The sequence below is a fragment of the Centroberyx affinis genome, unplaced genomic scaffold (assembly GCF_046629955.1).
Source record: "Centroberyx affinis isolate AG114_WGS23_722 - 3 ecotype Tasmania unplaced genomic scaffold, CSIRO-AGI_Caff_v1 ptg001272l_1, whole genome shotgun sequence".
Classification (NCBI taxonomy): Eukaryota; Metazoa; Chordata; class Actinopteri; order Beryciformes; family Berycidae; genus Centroberyx; species Centroberyx affinis.
In genome coordinates, this window is record NW_027279781.1 from 1 (window position 1) to 21,987 (window position 21,987).

Below are 21,987 nucleotides of genomic sequence, written 5' to 3' on the forward strand. Positions count from 1 at the left end.
CAGTCAGCCTGCCACATACATAGTGAGATAGTAATTCCTGCAGCTGTACATATTTGTATTTACCTTCACAGACGACACCAGCATCCTCTTGGTGACCACAGTTGTGGGATCCGAACCCTCGGTGGCTGCACTCTGTGAGCTTCGATTCTCCGCCTGAGCACCTGACATCATCCAGCCAGATGGGCCCTCTGCCCTGTCCAAAACGTGCATTCTGTGGCGCTGACAGGACCCTGCCGCAACCCAGCTGTCTACACACCACCTGGGCATCAACCAGATCCCAGTCATCATCACACACCGTCCCCCACTGTCCACGGTGGAAGATCTCCACTCTGCCAGAGCAGGAGCTGTTCCCTCCATCGGCCAGGCGGACCTGCCCCTCAGCTGCTGTGCTGTTGTCTGCTGGTGTTGTGCTGCTGGGGCCGGCTATCACCTGAGTGGTGGCGGCGACTGTTGGCGGTGCGTCTGTAGTAACTGTGGTGTTGCCTGCTGGTCGAACCGAAAGAAAAATCTCTGTGAACCCACAAGCCATCGGCAGGCCCCACTGCCACCAAAATTAACAAAGAAATGCCCCGTCTCTCCACAGTAGTTCTTCCTGATTATTTTGTGCATAGGTGCCGGTTTCTCTAAACTCTATTTAGTAATGATGTTCTTAACACAATCTATTCTTTTTACTGTAAATTTGGCTTATTGTGCTGCAAGATGATGTCCACTCTGTGTGGTTTAAATGAATGCTCACAGATAAAGTAAATTCACCAGTTATACGTGAGCAATAACAACTATAGTGTACTTAAAGAATGCAGACACATTTACCTTCACAGATCACAGCAGCGTCTTCATTGTGACCACAGTTGTGGGACCCAAACCCTTGATGTCTACAATCTGTTATCGATGGCTCATTTCCTGAACAGTCAACATCATCCAACCAGATCGGTCCACTGCCCTGGCCAAAATGTGCCATAGATGGTGCTGACAGCGCCCTGCCGCAGCCCAACTGTCTACACACCACCTGGGCATCATTCAGGTCCCAGGCATCGTCACACACCGTCCCCCACTGGCCGACATGGTAGACCTCCACTCTGCCAGAACAGCGGTCATCAGAATAACTGTTGACCAGCCTCACTGGAGAACCGGCTGACAGAGAAAAACAAACGCAATGTTGTTGATAGGAGACACAGGTTAAAGATGGACTTCATCAAGATGATGACATCATTGAAAAACTACATTGGACAGCTTCTGCTCACAGATGAGGACAATAACAATTTAGTACAGTCTGCAGACAGCAATGTATGGTGCAGACTAGAGTAATCATGCTTCTATAACAGGTGGCAAAGAAAATCCTTTCAACTAGAAGATATGCAACAGTCAGCTTGTCACAGGCATAATGAGACAGTAATTCCTACAGCTGTACATATTTGTATTTACCTTCACAGACGACACCAGCATCCTCTTGGTGACCACAGTTGTGGGATCCGAACCCTCGGTGGCTGCACTCTGTGAGCTTCGATTCTCCGCCTGAGCACCTGACATCATCCAGCCAGATGGGCCCTCTGCCCTGTCCAAAACGTGCATTCTGTGGCGCTGACAGGACCCTGCCGCAGCCCAGCTGTCTACACACCACCTGGGCATCAACCAGATCCCAGTCATCATCACACACCGTCCCCCACTGTCCACGGTGGAAGATCTCCACTCTGCCAGAGCAGGAGCTGTTCCCTCCATCGGCCAGGCGGACCTGCCCCTCAGCTGCTGTGCTGTTGTCTGCTGGTGTTGTGCTGCTGGGGCCGGCTATCACCTGAGTGGTGGCGGCGACTGTTGGCGGTGCGTCTGTAGTAACTGTGGTGTTGCCTGCTGGTCGAACCGAAAGAAAAATCTCTGTGAACCCACAAGGCATCGGCAGGCCCCACTGCCACCAAAATTAACAAGGAAATGCCCCGTTTCTCCACAGTAGTTCTTCCTGATTATTTTGTGCATAGGTGCCACTTTCTCTGAACTCCATCTAGTAATGATGTTCTTAACACAATCTATTCTTTTTACTGTAAATTTGGCTTATTGTGCTGCAAGATGATGTCCACTCTGTGTGGTTTAAATGAATGCTCACAGATAAAGTAAATTCACCAGTTATACGTGAGCAATAACAACTATAGTGTACTTAAAGAATGCAGACACATTTACCTTCACAGATCACAGCAGCGTCTTCAGTGTGACCACAGTTGTGGGACCCAAACCCTTGATGTCTACAGTCTGTTATCGATGGCTCATTTCCTGAACAGTCAACATCATCCAACCAGATCGGTCCACTGCCCTGGCCAAAATGTGCCATAGATGGTGCTGACAGCGCCCTGCCGCAGTCCAGCTGTCTACACACCACCTGGGCATCATTCAGGTCCCAGGCATCGTCACACACCGTCCCCCACTGGCCGACATGGTAGACCTCCACTCTGCCAGAACAGCGGTGGTCAGAATTACCGTTGACCAGCCTCACTGGAGAACCAGCTGACAGAGAAAAACATTAAACACAATGTTGTTGATAGGAGAGACAGGTTGAAGATGGACTTCATCAAGATGATGACATCATTGAAAAATTACATCGGACAGCTTCCTGCTTGCAAATGGCAACGACCATTTGATGCATTCTGCAGATAGGAATGTATGGTATAGAGCAATCCAAATTCTATAAAAGGTGGAAAAGAAAATCCTTTCAGCTAGAAGTTATGCAACAGTTAGCTTGTCACATAAATACATCAGTTCCGGTAGCTGTACATATTTGTATTTACCTTCACAGACGACACCAGCATCCTCTTGGTGACCACAGTTGTGGGATCCGAACCCTCGGTGGCTGCACTCTGTGAGCTTCGATTCTCCGCCTGAGCACCTGACATCATCCAGCCAGATGGGCCCTCTGCCCTGTCCAAAACGTGCATTCTGTGGCGCTGACAGGACCCTGCCGCAACCCAGCTGTCTACACACCACCTGGGCATCAACCAGATCCCAGTCATCATCACACACCGTCCCCCACTGTCCACGGTGGAAGATCTCCACTCTGCCAGAGCAGGAGCTGTTCCCTCCATCGGCCAGGCGGACCTGCCCCTCAGCTGCTGTGCTGTTGTCTGCTGGTGTTGTGCTGCTGGGGCCGGCTATCACCTGAGTGGTGGCGGCGACTGTTGGCGGTGCGTCTGTAGTAACTGTGGTGTTGCCTGCTGGTCGAACCGAAAGAAAAATCTCTGTGAACCCACAAGGCATCGGCAGGCCCCACTGCCACCAAAATTAACAAGGAAATGCCCCGTTTCTCCACAGTAGTTCTTCCTGATTATTTTGTGCATAGGTGCCACTTTCTCTGAACTCCATCTAGTAATGATGTTCTTAACACAATCTATTCTTTTTACTGTAAATTTGGCTTATTGTGCTGCAAGATGATGTCCACTCTGTGTGGTTTAAATGAATGCTCACAGATAAAGTAAATTCACCAGTTATACGTGAGCAATAACAACTATAGTGTACTTAAAGAATGCAGACACATTTACCTTCACAGATCACAGCAGCGTCTTCAGTGTGACCACAGTTGTGGGACCCAAACCCTTGATGTCTACAGTCTGTTATCGATGGCTCATTTCCTGAACAGTCAACATCATCCAACCAGATCGGTCCACTGCCCTGGCCAAAATGTGCCATAGATGGTGCTGACAGCGCCCTGCCGCAGTCCAGCTGTCTACACACCACCTGGGCATCATTCAGGTCCCAGGCATCGTCACACACCGTCCCCCACTGGCCGACATGGTAGACCTCCACTCTGCCAGAACAGCGGTGGTCAGAATTACCGTTGACCAGCCTCACTGGAGAACCAGCTGACAGAGAAAAACATTAAACACAATGTTGTTGATAGGAGAGACAGGTTGAAGATGGACTTCATCAAGATGATGACATCATTGAAAAATTACATCGGACAGCTTCCTGCTTGCAAATGGCAACGACCATTTGATGCATTCTGCAGATAGGAATGTATGGTATAGAGCAATCCAAATTCTATAAAAGGTGGAAAAGAAAATCCTTTCAGCTAGAAGTTATGCAACAGTTAGCTTGTCACATAAATACATCAGTTCCGGTAGCTGTACATATTTGTATTTACCTTCACAGACGACACCAGCATCCTCTTGGTGACCACAGTTGTGGGATCCGAACCCTCGGTGGCTGCACTCTGTGAGCTTCGATTCTCCGCCTGAGCACCTGACATCATCCAGCCAGATGGGCCCTCTGCCCTGTCCAAAACGTGCATTCTGTGGCGCTGACAGGACCCTGCCGCAACCCAGCTGTCTACACACCACCTGGGCATCAACCAGATCCCAGTCATCATCACACACCGTCCCCCACTGTCCACGGTGGAAGATCTCCACTCTGCCAGAGCAGGAGCTGTTCCCTCCATCGGCCAGGCGGACCTGCCCCTCAGCTGCTGTGCTGTTGTCTGCTGGTGTTGTGCTGCTGGGGCCGGCTATCACCTGAGTGGTGGCGGCGACTGTTGGCGGTGCGTCTGTAGTAACTGTGGTGTTGCCTGCTGGTCGAACCGAAAGAAAAATCTCTGTGAACCCACAAGCCATCGGCAGGCCCCACTGCCACCAAAATTAACAAAGAAATGCCCCGTCTCTCCACAGTAGTTCTTCCTGATTATTTTGTGCATAGGTGCCGGTTTCTCTAAACTCTATTTAGTAATGATGTTCTTAACACAATCTATTCTTTTTACTGTAAATTTGGCTTATTGTGCTGCAAGATGATGTCCACTCTGTGTGGTTTAAATGAATGCTCACAGATAAAGTAAATTCACCAGTTATACGTGAGCAATAACAACTATAGTGTACTTAAAGAATGCAGACACATTTACCTTCACAGATCACAGCAGCGTCTTCATTGTGACCACAGTTGTGGGACCCAAACCCTTGATGTCTACAGTCTGTTATCGATGGCTCATTTCCTGAACAGTCAACATCATCCAACCAGATCGGTCCACTGCCCTGGCCAAAATGTGCCACAGATGGTGCTGACAGCGCCCTGCCGCAGCCCAGCTGTCTACACACCACCTGGGCATCATTCAGGTCCCAGGCATCGTCACACACCGTCCCCCACTGGCCGACATGGTAGACCTCCACTCTGCCAGAACAGCGGTCATCAGAATAACCGTTGACCAGCCTCACTGGAGAACCAGCTGACAGAGAAAAACATTAAACACAATGTTGTTGATAGGAGAGACAGGTTGAAGATGGACTTCATCAAGATGATGACATCATTGAAAAACTACATTGGACAGCTTCTGCTCACAGATGAGGACAATAACAATTTAGTACAGTCTGCAGACAGCAATGTATGGTGCAGACTAGAGTAATCATGCTTCTATAACAGGTGGCAAAGAAAATCCTTTCAACTAGAAGATATGCAACAGTCAGCTTGTCACAGGCATAATGAGACAGTAATTCCTACAGCTGTACATATTTGTATTTACCTTCACAGACGACACCAGCATCCTCTTGGTGACCACAGTTGTGGGATCCGAACCCTCGGTGGCTGCACTCTGTGAGCTTCGATTCTCCGCCTGAGCACCTGACATCATCCAGCCAGATGGGCCCTCTGCCCTGTCCAAAACGTGCATTCTGTGGCGCTGACAGGACCCTGCCGCAGCCCAGCTGTCTACACACCACCTGGGCATCAACCAGATCCCAGTCATCATCACACACCGTCCCCCACTGTCCACGGTGGAAGATCTCCACTCTGCCAGAGCAGGAGCTGTTCCCTCCATCGGCCAGGCGGACCTGCCCCTCAGCTGCTGTGCTGTTGTCTGCTGGCGTCTGGTGGTGTTGAGTGGTGGCAGTGGCCGATGGTCTTGAAGGAGTTGCCGTTGGAGGTCTTGTTGGAGGTCTTGTTGGAGGTGCTGTCATGTTGACTTCTATTCAAAATGAAAAACAAGCAGTGCAACATTTAATGTGTCATAGTTGACAAGTGTTCATACAGTTCAGACGGAGAACAATTTCTCCAATGGTTTTGGATATAGATATTATGTATTTTCTTGTAACATTAAAATGAATAGATGAAATTAGTATGTAAATATTTGCATTGGAGTGATACCTGCACAGTAAGCAAGAGAGCAATAGTCTGGCATCACAAGCTTGTAGACATAGTAGTTTCCATAACAGTATTTGACATGGATAGGAGTTGAGGGAAAGTAGCAGCAGTCGCCGTTCCAGTGGCCGCAGACGCTGCGTTGTACAATTTCATCTGAATGTGTGGGATGAGGGTCTCTTATCCATAGAGGAGCGTCGGTTCCACACATGTATTTATCCACACATCTCTCTGGTATATGAGCACTGGTTTGCCCCAGGAACAGGCGATACCATCCTTGCCAGTTAACATGTTGGTCACAGTGTGGGACACCATTTAATCTGTTATCTGTTGCACGCCAGGCGTCATCCAGTACGGTGTAGTGCTCACAAGGGTCTACGCAGAGGAGGGTCCCATTGACACGGGTGCAGTCCGTGCCTAATGGACAAGGCATGCCGCCACAGTGGAACTGAACAGAGCGGGGATCGGTGCCCGAGTCGTGGCTCGATCTGGCATTGGAGGGAGGCACCAGGCATTCGAAGGAGCCAGGTGTGTTCTGACAGAGCTGAGGATGGGTGCAGGGCGGGTCTGGGAGGGAGCACTCGTCAATGTCCACGCAGCCGTTCTCTGGTGACCAGCGGTAACCTTGGCGACAGCAGGAGGAGTCACTGCAGAGTTTTGTACTGTAACAGGCGAGGCCATCACCTACGAAGCCGTCCTTACAGACACAAGAGAAGGCCTGGCTGGTGAAGGTGTCGCCTCGCTCCTGTCTGACAGGCAACTCCAGGCAGCTGGCTTGGCCATGACATTCATCACAGCTGAGGACTAGTGTTTCTGTGAAAAGTGCAAGAACGGTTTGATACATGCGGTTGTGAATTTCCAGTAGTTTTTCCAGTGAAAATTGAGAAAACGAAAACATTACATGGAAGTGACATAAATGATGAGATGCTGTGCTTAATAATGGATAATGGATAATGTGTTTTAGGTATTCTATGAACACCATTATACAATTATGACAAATATACAAGAATCTTCAAATTCTCATTTGAATAGAATTGTTCAAAATAAATAAATATATCCACAGTTTGAAAGTGTGACCATGCTCTTGGAATGGAATTAAACTCATTTTGGAATATGAGGTTGTTAGCAATCTTTAAACATTTGTATATTAATATTTTTGAGAATGTTATTAGATTTATTGTTTTAAAATGAATATACAGTAAGCTAATTATTTCTTAAATGTTTCAATAAATGTATACAGCACTTTGGCTTTGCCTTTTTTGAACAAAACAAGCATCAAAGTATCCAGTTAAACTCGATTTTTGTGGTCATTATGTTATTTTGGATTTGTGTGGAGAAGCGAGGTTGGGGCTACATCTTATTAAAGTGTTTTAATGGAGGCCCATCCCCAGCTAGCACATAGAAAATGGAGGAAAAACTTCCCTAAAGAATCTGCTCAAAGCAACCCAAAGAAAATCTTCACAACACTCATGTTTTCTATTATTAATTGAAAAAGATCAGGCTGGTCTTTTAAGATGTCTAATCCAAGATGATGTCAGTTTACCTGCGGTGCTTCCTGTAACAGTCTGCATGAACAGGAGTAACAACATTCCCCCAGTCACCCTCATTATGGGCCGCATCCAGCAGATCAGACACAAACCTGCTGAAAATGGATGAAAGAGAAATCTAGACAAACTACAGCAAACTGCAAACTCAGTTGACTTGGTCAGTGAAATGACAAATGCATATTCATAAAATTGCATTTTCAAATTATGCTACCAAGCACAAATCACAATTTATTAAGAGCAGAAAATACATGAAGTTACACGACAGAGTGTTTATTCTCTGCCTCTTTACTTACCTTGCAGAGGTTGTTTAGGAATCCCCTGGTGAGTGAAACAGTTTGTTGGGGAGTCCAGCAGTGAGGGAGGATGTGAGAATTTATAAGCCTACACTGGAGTCCGAAAGACCATGTGACTATTGGTAAATGAGGGAAATCTTTCACTGATATAATAGCAAAAGAGTTACTTATTAATTAAAATAAAAAAAAAGATCTTTAGGTGATGAAATTCAAACATCACTGACAAACACAAATAGGTTATAACCGTAAATCCTGAGAACCGTAAATCCTGAGTCAATATGTTTATTTTACTACAATCAGTGTTGTTGGAGAACAATACGGCGGTCTTCAGAAGTTTGCACATTCCAGACAGAGTATCTTCTGGCTGACCCACTTGTTACCACCTTTTGTCAACAGCAATAACTAAAATGACAGAGAACATCAAACATCAAAGTTTTTCATTAACTATATGGAAGAGGTATTTGACCTAAATTCAATTATGAACTGACTATAAAAACTACTATTTTGTATTATTTATACCATTTGCAGATTCCCCTGATGTCAGTTACCCATGATAATTTAATTTAATTCAAAATTGATCATAAATCTCAAAAGATGTCATCATGCATGAATTTAATTTTGGGCATTTGTTGTGCATCTTGTTTCAGCAAGCAGTGCTGTACACCATGTGCTTGCACCATTGTTGGTTTGAATCCAGCCCATGACCTGTAATATAAGTTGGACCCCATATTTCCTGTCTTTCTCCAGTGTATTTAACTGTCTGGCTTTGCAAGAAGTAAATGTTTTTTTATCATAAGCTTCCTTGCAAAGATTGAAACAAATTGGTTAGTTTGAAATTAGGATCAACTGTCTCTTTGAATGCGCCCTGCAAGGAACAAACCTGGAAACAAAATTGCACCGTAGTAGGTGACCTTTCTCATTCTTCTCATATAGCTTACAAATGTGATTTAAAGTGTTTGATCACACTGATGTGTCATTCTAATCGTGATTTGTTGGAAACATTGTGCACCTTCCTGTAAATTTTGGCCATCATAATTCCAAACTCTAACTTCCTCTTTTATGTTTAATGATACTAGGTAAACTTGACTTGAGTTTGACTTGATGCTTTGTTCTGATACTTTGTTCTGTTCTGTTTTGCAACACTTCTTAAGAACCCTACAATGTAGTTCAAATACTTAACTTGGAGAATTCATTAATTTGGAAAAATGGAAGTCCAACTCAAATACAAAATAAAACTCCCAAACACACACAGACAATCAGGCAGAAACATAGTTTTGTCTGACAGCTCATATTGCCTACTCCTATACTTGCTCATAACATTCACAATTTAAAATAAATCTTAATAAATTAAGATGCCTGGAAATCAAACCAACTGAAAATCACACGATACACAACAGACGTTAACAGCGTAACATGGCATTTGGTGGGTGTTTTTATCTGAAGTATCTTATTTTATCATGAATATACATTTTTATCATGGCTGGCCTTAGTGAGGGTCGAAACCTTAACCCAGCACTGTTAGTGCCATTGTTATAGAGTTATAGTTATAGAGTTAGATGTAAAAAGTTAAACTTCCCCATAATTGACTATTTTGCTTGACTAAGTGCTATGAAGATTGCAGAGCTGCTGACTTGTAATGTTAAAAGCTTCATGTGAAGGATCTTGTATGTTAGTGGGAAATATGGACCATTTAAATGTCACGGGGAGGTGTGGTGAGGACCCAAACGCAGGACAGCGAGGCAGGTTGTGATCAAAACCCCAAGACTGGGTGTTTAATTGAACAGATAGCAGGTGACACAGGAAACCAAAAAACAAGTGCTCTACACAAACTGACACAAGTAACATAACACAATGATCCGACCAAGACTGACTGGGGAACAAGACTAATATACACATGGGGGGTGATTACAAATTAGACACAGCTGGGGCAGACAGGTAACATGGTACACGAAGAACTAAATGAACTAGACAGGGAAACATACAAAGAAATACAAAACCTAGACAAGGCAAAAGTCACAACCATGACATTAAAAGCATGGTCAAAGATCATCAGTTTGCCTTGTTCAGTTAAACAACAATATGGATTAGTCTTTGGCTCTTGACTTGATTACAGATTCACGGTGTGGCCGTCACTGACACTGAGTTTGACACCCTTGATTTAGTAGATAGTATGCAGTATGAACCTTTAGACAAAGCAAATGACTCTTTTCAATTGTATATTTATAAATCCATACTTCTACTACTACTACACAGCTCATGTTTAAGTTTGTAGGTTCATGAAATAAAATTCAAAACCATGAGGACTGACAGGAATAGTCTCTGGGCTAAACGGTGGCACAACCATTACATGATTTCTTCCTGTAGTTTATCATATGAGCCACATCCATACAATGTTAATACCAGCTATAAATCATATTTTATCAAGACAAAACACAGTAAAAAAATAATTTATTTTGCAGGCCCATCAGGAAGAATTAAGGCCAAGTACACACTACTTTCCAACGCAGTACCACACCATAGACCTACATGATTTAAACGTTTTCATACTACAAAAATTAAAGTCATGTGTAATGGGAGGGCATTTGTTGCAAGCTTGCTTCTCATACTTACTGCTTATATAAGATAGCTTTTTTAATGATACAATTAGTTGAGTGTTTTAATGCGCGACATCAGGTGCTTGAACGCATGTGTTCAGTCGGCTCTGGATGATGGACGACTGTTTAGCTTTAGCTGACCTCTGTTAGGCCGATGCCTGTTAAGATACCATGTGCGTACACATGGCTTGTTACAGCTCGGGGCAATGTGCACCCAGCCTTTGTGACAATAAAGAAATAGCATAACCAAAACCTTTATTTAAAGGAGGACACTGATTTCGTTGGAATGGTTGGGGATGCCAAACAATCCACAAGTACATCTTGTTACTGATCTCTCACCAGGAAGTGCACTGCTCCCAGTGCTGCAGCCTGTGGATCATTACTGATGCCGAGTGAGCTCAGAGTGATGGATGCAGCAGATAGTTGACTTCAGTTTCACAAGGACTTTATATCCATTTTTTATTTATTTTAATTATTCAACCCTATTTTATTTATTTAGTTGTTGTACATTTACATCACTGTCTTGTTTGGGTTTTATTGTATGTAAAGCACTTTGTTTTGTTTTTTTAAAAGTGCTATACAAATAAAGTTATTATTATTATTATTATTATTTTCAGACTTGCCAGCCAAGCCAGTTAACTTGTGGCATACTGAAGGGTAAAGACATGAACGTTGGACTTAAAAGAGGCCAAAATGACAGAAGGAAATGCAACGGTAACATTATGGGCACTTTATAGGTTTCAGTCCAATACCAATACAATGTAGGCTTGTGTATAATGTAGGCTGATTTGTAACCCAAATGGTTTGTTAAATACAACTGTTTACTTTGTGATAATAAAACTGGACAGAGGGAATTGTCCAGAAGGATGAGTGATCTTTTAATCACTGTACGACTTGCGCTCATTCACACTGACGTCTCATTTCTTATCACATATGACATTCAGTCCTCTACTCCAACTGCTGTGGTGATTTAGTCGTGTGTGTCCTCATGCCACAGGACTGAGTGAACGTCTTGCCACACATCTCACAGGTATACGACTTCTCCCCACTGTGAGTCCTTTGATGTACCTTCACGCACATACATTTTCCTTACATAACTCCTTGAGTCATCACCCCCCTTCTGTTTGTTCTGTCTGACATGCAGCACTTTGCAAATACACATCCTCCATTTTCAGTCTGTAAATCTGTAAAATGGGCATCTTAACCTCATCCATTAATTTGTAATGCTGAAAAACCTGAATTGTAAATTTGTTCCAATTTCTCCATGGGGACACATTAAGAAAATAATAGTTGAAGGAATTAAAAAAAAATACTACAGTACAAGCAAGTTAAAAGATGGATTTAATATGCAGTCAAAGTAATTGTAAGCTTTTATTGCTTTCTTCTTATTCTGATTGGGTAATCCAAAATGTGTGTAAAATACTAAAACAAACTACCAGAATTTAGAGTGAAAGTCCCTGTAAGACCAATAAGATTATTAATAGCAACCTAGTTATTCTGAAACTCTGAGGCTTGGTTATTATCTGTCTACAGTACCAACAAAACCATCCTTTAGTGTATCTTCATCAATGTCACATAGTGCACAGTGCAGAATAAATGGAAAAATACAATATATATAACATTTGAAAAGCACATTTTGATACCAAAAGATTTTTTTCATATCAATAACATCTTCAGTGTTGAGTTCTTCATACAATATTCAAGAGGACTTCTCTCTTTCTAAATGATCAACTAAAACATACACACAGACACGCACGCACACACACACACACACACACACACACACACACACACACACACACACACAGCCACACACACAACAATATAAACCTTTATCCAGAATGTGAACACAAATAAGGTACAAGCTCTGTGGGAGAACCAGTTACAACTCAGAGAAAAATCATTGTATAAACATGGTGATTTAGTTCAATTAGAAAAATTGCAATATTTTAACCTTTCCTTTTACCTAGATAAGTAAAACATCTGTGTTACTTGGGAGAAACCTCATAATGTTAGGTGGTATTTGGTGTACTAGTTTCATGGGTGTCAACTTCCTTCCCATCTATTCTTTATTCCTACACACTTAGATCCCTTTTCTTATTCTCTATGGCCAGATTTGCTCTGATCCCGCTCCACTATGTACTTCAGATAGAGAGATATAGTTTGTATCAGATTATTTCCTTCTCTCAAGTCTTCATTCATAAAGGACAGAAAGCTACAGAATGTCCTGATATAAGTAACAAGGAATCTGCATCTTTGACAAAAGAACAAAAACGACGCTATAACACATGATACTAGGATAGAATTTGGGCCAAGTTTTGTTGTAGTGTTGTAACTCAATGCTAAAGAGATTCCAAAATGACTTGAAATGTCAAGATTAGCAGATGCAAAGATCTTCAAAGGGCAACAATTGTTGTCAAAAAAGTATATCACTTGGTAACTGGCATCACCAAACAACTTGGTAGTCACTAAACGACTCGTTGGAGGTAGATCATCACTGTTCAGCTCCACTGTGGCCTGATTGGCCCAGAGGGAAAGTGTCAGTGATCAGTCTGTGGCTGCATTGCTTCTGTGCAGCATCAAAAATCATCAGTCCAGCTTGTGATTGGACAGTTGTCGGGTCAGTCGTTGAGGCGGGTTCCCAGCTTGATCTGCAGCGCCGCCTCCACACTGTCTGTGTGCCGGAGATCTGGCAGATCCGCTGCTAGCAGAACCTGCAGAACGGAGGGCTAAGGAGGGAAGCAAGTTAGGAAGGAAGGGCAGATAGTGATAGAAAGAGATTGGTAGGTAGACAGACAGAGAGAGAGAGAGAGAAATTGTTTAAAAAGTATGTCGGCCAATACAAATCCTCTGTACCCAGAAATGCAGTGAGAGGTAAAGGTGGTACCTGCAGTCTGGAGAAGACCAGCACCGCTCCTCGTAGTTTGAACTGCCTCAGCAGGTCGCTGAGCTCACTGACCACTGAGTAGTCTATGGTGCTGACATGATGGCAGTCCAGGACTACCGACCGTGGAGGAGAAGCTGAGGGAGCGACAGGGAGGGAAGGCCAGGGGAGAGATGTTTAGTGGAAGGAGAGGAAAGGAGGAGGAAACATGTTAGTATTTCATGTAGCAGCTACAGCCTTCAGAAACAAAGTGTCCTCAACAAAGAGAGGGGAGCAGACGAACCCTTACCCTGCAGAGCCTGAGTGTGTATGATGTGGCTGAGGTACTCTGTGGCGGGAAAACTGAGCCCACTGCCCAGCTCCATCACCAGCACGCCATGATCAGATACCTGCACACAGTCAGCACACATGGTTAAAGGGAAAAACCAACCTCGGACACACTCTTAGATATCATCAATGTGTGATTCAATGCACTCCACGAGTTATTTTCTGAGTGTTGTAATTTACTTTTTTTGTTGTACCCACTTTCCCTTAACCCGCTTTGACTATGTCTACTTCATCTAGCTTTCCTACATTTCCCAGAATGACTTTCAACAACAACCACAACAACAACAGAAGAACGGGCCTGAACTTGTTGCATTCAGCTGTGGGTTATAGGTGTAGGTGGAGAGAGCAATAGTGATAGCGGAGTGAGAGATTCTCCAGTCAAGAAAAAGTCAAGAGTCGTGCCCCTTACTCAAAATACAACATGTCTTGTGGCTGCATTGCATTCTGGTCTATTGAGGCTATGAGTCAGTGGAGAAAATTGTATCTCTGCCTCTTCTAAGATGGATTTATCCCTGTATGATTGTTGAATGTCGATGCTGAATGGCGGCTCCAGAAAAGAAGCCCTTGGTCTTTGATTCTGAGGGTCTGACACTTGACGTTTACCATTGATATTTAGATGGTTGACATTTTTTCTCCCATTAAATTCCATTGTAGCTAATAATAGGTAATAGGAAAAATACACCACTAAACAACAAAATGGAACCAGGATTGCAAGGTACATCGCCAATAGCTGTTTTTTTTAACAGTGTTAAAGTGTTTTAGAGTTGATTTTTCCTTTAAGTATCTCACTCACTCTTGCACACAAATGCAATGTTATACTACCTTTAATTTGGGTCTGGCGATGTTGTACAGCAGCATGGCTCCAGATACAGCCATCCCTCCTACGATGCCATACTGCACCGCCCAGAAACTCATCAGGAAGGTCACAGAGAAAGGCAGCAGGTCCAGCTCTGTGGAAGGAAGACACGAGCATGAGACAAACAAACACATAAATGAACACAAACCTACACAAGCATTGAAGACACATCAGTTAAAACTCACTGCGTATCCTCCACATCTTAGCCACGACGCGGTAATCCACCATGGGAGCTACGGCACAGATGATAACTGCTGCCAGAGAAGCTTTGGGAATGTAGTAGAAGGCCGGCATGAGGAATGCCAAGGAAAGCAGCACTATCACACCTGGAGAGAGACACAGACAGAGAGGGAGACTGTAGATCTTCTTCAGTGAAACATCTCACTTCCAAACCAAGAACAGAATAGCTCGACACACCTAAAAATAAAATACACTCAAGCAACCACACATGCACAAAGAGAGAGAAAGAGAGAGAGAGAGAATGGAAAATGTGTGAGAAATAGCTATTTTTGGTGTTTCAGATGATGATCAAACAAAGTCAACAAAAGCACAACATTGCCTTTGCTTCTTCCCTGGTGTGGAGGAGAATCATGTCACCAAACCCACCAAAGACATCATCATGCCTAAGTGATTTGATGTTTTATTTGAAACTAGAAAAGATAACTTACACAGTTAGCAAATTCTATTTGGGGCTCTATGATCGCTCACTTTGATGAACTGAAAACTTTGCCTGAGCAATCATGTATCATATAACAAATCATGTATTATATAACAATGGTGTGCGACTGACGACTGCACAGCTCCCATGTTGTCTACTGTTGCCTATCCCTTTCCTTCCCTTCTGTTCTTCTCTGACTCCTCAGCTGTTATAGTTAGTGTTGTGCAGATTTGTGTCTCATTCATTTGTGTGCTAAGTTTTTATTACAGGGTTCCTACACATTTTCAATTAAAAAATTCCATACTTTTTCCAGACCTTGATTTGTTTTGAAGATTTTGTCTGGTGTTCAATATGATTTACGCAGATAGACATCTTGCCCCTGCTAACTAGGTCATATCACTGTATAGATGAAGACTGTCCTTCACAGCGACAAATATCAGAATATGTGAGATGATTGGCTGGGTTCCTACACGGTTTCCATTTTAAAATTCCATATTTTTCCCAGACCCTATGTTCTTGACTGGATTTGATTTTGGTCGGTATTTGATGTAATGCATGCTGACAGTGGCTGGGTAATAAGAGTATCCCTCTATCTGAACATTATTCTTCACATCAACAAAAACTGTGGACTCAAAGTGGGTCTACAACAACATAAAAGCTATAATCATGTGTGTATTGGACCTGAACCACAACATTTTCCATAGTTTTCCAGACATTTTTTCAAATTCCCAAACTATTCAAGACCTGGAAATGATCAAATTCATTTTTAATACTTTTCCAGACTTTCCAGACCTGCGTAGGAACCCTGTTATGAGTATTAAGTGTCCTATGGGCAGTGTGTATTGGAAGGGGGTGGACAGAAACAAAGGAATATTTGTGTTCTATGTATGCCTTCTCTATCTGTAAATACAAATAAATGACAAACTCCCAGGGTAATACTGTCAGTCAGTTTGTTTGTAATACTGTCAGTATGTTGTCTTCTATTGTAACCTATCTGTCCACATCTGTTAAAGCCTGTTTTGTTACTTCTTTTAACAGCAGCAGTATTGAATTCAATTTCCCCTTGAAGGACAATAAAGTTTTCCTTATCTTAAAACAACAACAAACAAACATGAGTTATTATGATAGCAACACTACCACATGTGACCACTGGGGAGAGGCAGAGACCGCTCACTGAGAATGAAAGACGGTATGGAGAAGACTCCTTACAGAGGAGAGGGAGGGGGAGAGAGGAAGCCAGGAAATGAGAAGTGGAAAAAATACATGATAACACAGAAAGAGGGTGAAAGAGAGAGCAGGCAGATAGTGTGAAAGTTGAAAGTGTTGGGACTCACTAGTGACAATCCCTCCAGCTGGAGTGCACACTCCTGTCTGGGAGTTCACCGCTGTCCTGCAGAGGAAGAGAACACATTATTAGCACACTGTAAATATCTGATATCTGATGCTCTCTCTCTTTCTCTCTCTCTCTCTCTCTCACACACACACACACACACACCTTCCAAAGCTGCCAGTGACAGGATAGGCTGACACAAAGGAGCCCATGATGTTGGTCAGACCAATTGCAAACAGCTCCTGGTTGGCGTCGATCCTGTAGTCGTTCTGACTGGCTGAGAGAGAGAAACACAGAGTCAAGATCAACTGGTCAAGCGATATGGGATTCACGATTCGATAGAACCATGATACAATGAAATAAACAAAAAGTTCAATGACAACAAAGTCTGACTGTGCAGAATTTATGTTTATTTCTGAGCTACAAATCTAGCAATGCCACTGGCTTGCTAGAATGTAAACAACAGTTTAAAAATGTCATTACAAAGTGCAAATAATACAATTTGGATGGAGAGCTTGTGAAGTTGTGATGGGCAAGCTGTCTCATTTGTGATTACTACAGCAGAATAAAATGTAGCTAACATCACAATTCATTTTTCTGCCCCACGATACGTATTGTCACATTTTTGTATTGCGATATATTACATTTTAATATATTGTCCCATCCCTACCGGTCAACCACCTGATAAACCCCTCTTTGCTTATCTGGCCTGATTTATTTCATGTTAGTTAAATGTGTAACAAAGTACTGTTGTAAAAAAAAAAAACGTGCTGATTGTGACTAAAGGATTAAAAGAATTGGAAAGAGAAGAAACTTACCAAAAGCTTTAGCAATAGCAATGCTCTCCAACAGACCCATGAAAGGAATCACAGCAAGCCCTCCTCCAAAATCCTGCCCAAACAGACAGACAGGCCCGCTTATCCAGCTGTGATGCACTTGTTATGAAGCAGAGCGATTTTGAAAAAGTTGTAACTCAAATGATCACCTCTACAATCTCTCCAAAGGTGACAACAGTGCCGTTGGCCGTGGTGTCGGTGGTGGGCGGCGGCCTGAACGGCGGGAGCCCCTTAGACGTTTTCCCGGTGATGGTGAAGACTTGATAACCGTAAGCGTCCCAGGAAAACGCCACAAAGGATGCAGCCACCACTACCAGGGCGTTACGCACTGGACGGGACAGGAGGCACAGAAAAGGAGGAAGATTGGGTCCTGGTGGCTTAGTGGTCTAAGGCACATACCATGTAAACACAACGTCCTGGGTTCGAATTCGACCCAGCAGGACCTTTGTCATCCCCTGTCATCCCCTTCCCTCTCCCAATCTTTCATGTCTATCTGTACTTTAAACTTTCGAAAATGCCCCAAAAAATGATCTTTAAAAAAAGTAAAACATGCAGCAAAAAGATGTGTATGCACATGTAAAAAAAACAACAACAACCTTGACCACAACACCATGAATCACTAAAGATAAAGAAAAGAAAATACATGCACACTGGAATGATGCTCTTTAGTGTTTATTTGTAGCAATGTTTTACCCTCAGGTTTTGCCCTCACATTTCTTTATCTTTTCTTTGTTTTTTTTAGTCATTATGCTCGAAACGCATTGGCTCTAATCCATGACAATTAAGGCTTTTTAAAATTTCTACCTTTTAGTCTCTTCTCTCCTTACTGGATTTAGAGTGCCTTGGACTTTGTGTATAAAGCTCAAGAATTTACTTTTTTCTCACTGGAGGTTTTCAATCTTAGAGCTAGTATCTCAGTTTTCTACAGTATTTTTTTTTATCTTTTGTAAAATTAAAACATGGACATAGGCATACATGCATATAAAAAGATAGACGCATTCACTCTCACACACACACAGGTACTGACCAGTAGCAACGCCCCGCACCATTCTGCTGGCGACTCTGGAGTAGGTGGGAGAGTCGTCACACGGGGGGCCCAGACTCGTCTTCATCAGCGTCAACATGACCAGCAGAGTGAGACACAGCAGACCCAGGACCACGTCACCTACCCGCGCCTCTGGGATCTTGTAGAACGTGTAGTAAACCTGCAGGAAGAACTCCTGGGGAACACCTTTGAGCCCCAGTATGTTCTAGACACAGAAATAAACACTGTCACTGAAGGAGAGTTGTGGCTCTGATCTAATGTTTCCTTCCATCCTTTTATTTGACTCTCTGTTTGAGATTTTGAACACAGTGGGGTTTTTGCATTTTTTAGATAGATCGCAGTAGAGAGACATAAGAAAGATGAAGAGAGAGAGAGAGACAAAGGTCCCAGGCCATATTCAGACCCAGGACCCATGCACCCGATCGTCTCACAATCCCCCAATTAAATGGTAGAAATGGCTGACACAAATCCAGCATTCCTATGATGATAAAACCTCCTTACACTGGCTCCCAATTAAAGACAGATCTTATTTCAAAGTACTGATCATAACGTGATTGCTTACCTTACTGGTTTTATTTTATTCTATGTACATGTTAATCACTTTTCATTCTTGATATATTAGCGTTTTATAAAGTGTATTGAGACAACTCTGTGACTTTGCACTAAATAACACTTTGCACTTAATAAACGTAATAATAAACAAATAAACTTGAACTTGAACTTGAACAAGCAGCGGACTCCAGAACTAAGGTATTGAGAACAGGAGCTATTTGCTTTGTGGCTTTGGAAGGTGTGTGCTTCTCTGTCTCTATCTCTGTATGTGTGTGTGTGTGTGTGTGTGTGTGTGTGTGCGAGTGTGTGAGAGTGTGCTTAACTCGCACCTTGACCTGGCCAAAGCCTATGGTTACTGCAGCAGCACAGGTGAAGCCTTTTATTACAGGAAAGGAGATGAAGTCCAACAGGAACCCTGCAGACGACAAGCAATGCAACAAGTGATATACAGATCTGTGACTTTGGATCAAGAACCAAAACCATGACTGAGATCAATAGATACAAGATAGAACCTGTAGAGCCTTTCACAAACTGTGTCTGGTTAGACACAGGAAGTCATTGACACAGTGGTAGGAAGTGGCTCTGCCGCACTCATAAACTGACTTCCTGCTTCTCCACAATCTCTGCTCTTCTGTCATTAAACATCCCCTCCATCCCTCTCTAAATCCACTCCCTCTCTCTATCTAACAATCTACTGTCCCTGTCGAGTGAAAACCTTGTGTGCAACTTTCCAAGAACTAAAAAATAGCCTTGTTTTTTTGTTTATAGCTTGACGGCCATGCATTGTTGGACCAGTAGGTTTTGAAAGGCTTTTTTAAGCGCAAGGGTTTCGTAGAAATTTCTTAGCTGACAGACGACCTTCAACTGAACATGAAAATAATTTCCACACGACAACAGCGATCTCCTCCCTTACCTAATCTCAATAACGCCATGGCAGCTTGGATGACGCCACACAGGAGGCTGAGGAGCACGGCTCGGCCGGGCCGCCCCCCCACCAGGGAGGAGCACAGGAGGGACATGATGGCCGTGGGACCCAGGGTCACGTCCTTGGAGGTCCCGAGGAGGGTGTAGATGAACCCCCCCATGAAGGCAGAGTACAGGCCGAACTGTGGAGAGACAGGTTTATGAATTAGAAGAGAGCAAAAGCATCAGTAAAATTACATAGAATGATAGAATGTGATGTTAATGAATAAGATCATAGGAAAGGGAATGAAGAAAATGGTTGAGAGAGAGAGGGAGGAGAAGGGAATGTGACAGAAAGGAAACTAAATCCATAAATTTATGATGTGATGGGTGACAGAGAGGAAATTGTTATGTGAGTATTATGGAAGACAGTGGCAAAGAAATGGTAAAACATAAGAAGTGGCACAACATTTAGCTGCTCATCAGTATGCGAGTCTGTTTATAGTTATTCTTTATTTATCCAAACTACAAAAACTAACTATGCAGACTTGCTCAGTTGCTTTTTCAGCACTGCTCTGCTCATGTAGGGTTTGTATATGTAAGGTTTTATAGTTACTGACATCTCAAATTTTACAGTGACATCCTCATTCAGCCGTACAGATTACTTAACACAGCTTGATGACAGAACGCCGCCCAGCAGAGACTCACCTGCACAGGAAGGCCTGCTACTTCGGCGTACGCCAGGGCCTGCGGCACCGTGGTCAGGCCGACGGTGAGGCCCGCTATCAGGTCCATCTGCAGCCACCTCAGATTGTACCGGGGCAGCCAGGACAGGACGGGCAGCCAGGCCTTCAGCGTGCTGTAGGAGCAGCAGGCCTCCATCCTGCCCCGGGCCGAGACGCCTCCCACCAGAGGACGCTCCATCGTACGAGGGTCAGAGGTGAGGAAGGAGGGTGGAGAAGCCCTGGAGGGGAGGAAGGCTGCGGATGGAGATGAATAGAGAGCTATAAGTGCACAAAGATACAGACCGATTTTCTTTCCTCAGCAAATGGACTATGAACACATTGCCTTCTTTACACATTTGACTGCATGCACTAGGATTTCTCCTTTTTTTTTTTTTAAATGTGACTAATCAGTGAATCTGCTCCTATCAGCTGATGGGAAGTGCTGCTTGGAGATGTGCTGTGTGTGTGTGTGTGTGTGTGTGTGTGTCCTCCTGAGCAAATATCCAGCGCAGCAAGGCCAACAGGTTAGGTTAGGTTACACACAAGTAATCAGTTAATACACTTCTCTTTTCAGATTCAGCTATTCTTGTTTAGTGGTTTGATGCAGAGCCTGAGGACAGAAAACAGGTCTATTATCTCTGAAGTCAAAACTGCTTTGTGGACTTCTATAATCATATGACAATTTGGTTAAAGGTCAGTGCTTTGCTAGCTGTTTCTGACCAATGCTGATTTTACAACAGCCAGAGCTTTTTCTGCATCATCATCCATGAGTAATACGGCTCCCTTACAAAAAATCACCAATATTCCTATAATATTCCTATAGGGAGTTTATATGACCTTATCATACTTTATGGTATTTTGTTTATCCCCTATGGTATTACTATAAGATTTTCTGTTGAATAATTTTGACCCATAGCATGCTATAGGTAAAACTATTATAGCATGAGTGATATTTTAAAGTTTTGTTGTTATATAGTATCTCTCTAAAACTGAATAGTGAAACATTAAATTGACAAAAGTGTAAGAACATAAATAACATATGAACATGAATACATTTCAGATTAGTATGTAAGATGTAGGTGTGAGATGTATGTCAACACAAATTAGAACAGAATATAAAACAATAGAATAGAATAGAATCTTACCCAATACGAGCCCGTCTTCTGTTACATTATGCTTTAGTTTTGCTGTGATTATAAGTTATAAGTTTCATTTAAAACCACTTCCTCAAAAAGAGACGCAGAGACAGAGAGAGAGAGAGAGAGAGAGAGAGAGAGAGAGACAGAAAAAAAATACTTCCTCGTTTTTTGGAACCGCAACAGCTTCTCATGTGACCGCTGT

At 43.1% G+C, this 21,987-nt stretch overlaps 2 protein-coding genes across 2 annotated transcripts; both read right to left on the reverse strand.

Moving 5' to 3' along the window:
* Positions 1-63: 63 nt before the first annotated feature.
* On the reverse strand, positions 64-7,685 carry LOC139648895 (scavenger receptor cysteine-rich domain-containing protein DMBT1-like; the record flags this gene model as incomplete). The annotated part of the gene is made up of 10 exons (XM_071525139.1): positions 7,640-7,685; positions 6,585-6,909; positions 5,029-5,050; positions 4,121-4,427; positions 3,519-3,839; positions 2,730-3,191; positions 2,164-2,490; positions 1,423-1,743; positions 811-1,131; positions 64-483 (listed from the first exon to the last, which is right to left on the reverse strand). Coding segments are annotated over exons 1-10 (2,872 nt in total), but the record flags the coding sequence as incomplete, so codon positions are not given.
* A 4,188-nt stretch (positions 7,686-11,873) lies between these two features.
* slc26a11 (solute carrier family 26 member 11) lies at positions 11,874-21,913 on the reverse strand. Its single transcript, XM_071525127.1, has 14 exons — positions 21,792-21,913; positions 20,630-20,901; positions 19,932-20,124; positions 19,348-19,433; positions 18,449-18,671; positions 17,571-17,749; positions 17,404-17,476; positions 16,751-16,862; positions 16,590-16,645; positions 14,783-14,923; positions 14,564-14,691; positions 13,704-13,803; positions 13,418-13,551; positions 11,874-13,259 (listed from the first exon to the last, which is right to left on the reverse strand). The coding sequence occupies exons 2-14, from the start codon at positions 20,843-20,845 to the stop codon at positions 13,152-13,154; spliced, it is 1,749 nt and encodes a 582-aa protein (XP_071381228.1). The 5' UTR covers positions 20,846-20,901; positions 21,792-21,913; the 3' UTR covers positions 11,874-13,151.
* Between the last annotated feature and the right edge of the window lie 74 nt (positions 21,914-21,987).

Bases quoted from the DNA above. Each gene is read 5' to 3' on its own strand.
- slc26a11 (XM_071525127.1), bottom strand. From the start codon at position 20,845: ATGGAGCGTCCTCTGGTGGGAGGCGTCTCGGCCCGGGGCAGGATGGAG. The intron at 14,692-14,782 runs GTGAGTTTTAAC...TTCCTTCCACAG, and splicing joins TAAGATGTGGAGGATACGCA to AGCTGGACCTGCTGCCTTTC. The intron at 13,552-13,703 runs GTAAGGGTTCGT...TCGCTCCCTCAG, and splicing joins ACACACTCAGGCTCTGCAGG to CTTCTCCTCCACGGTCGGTA.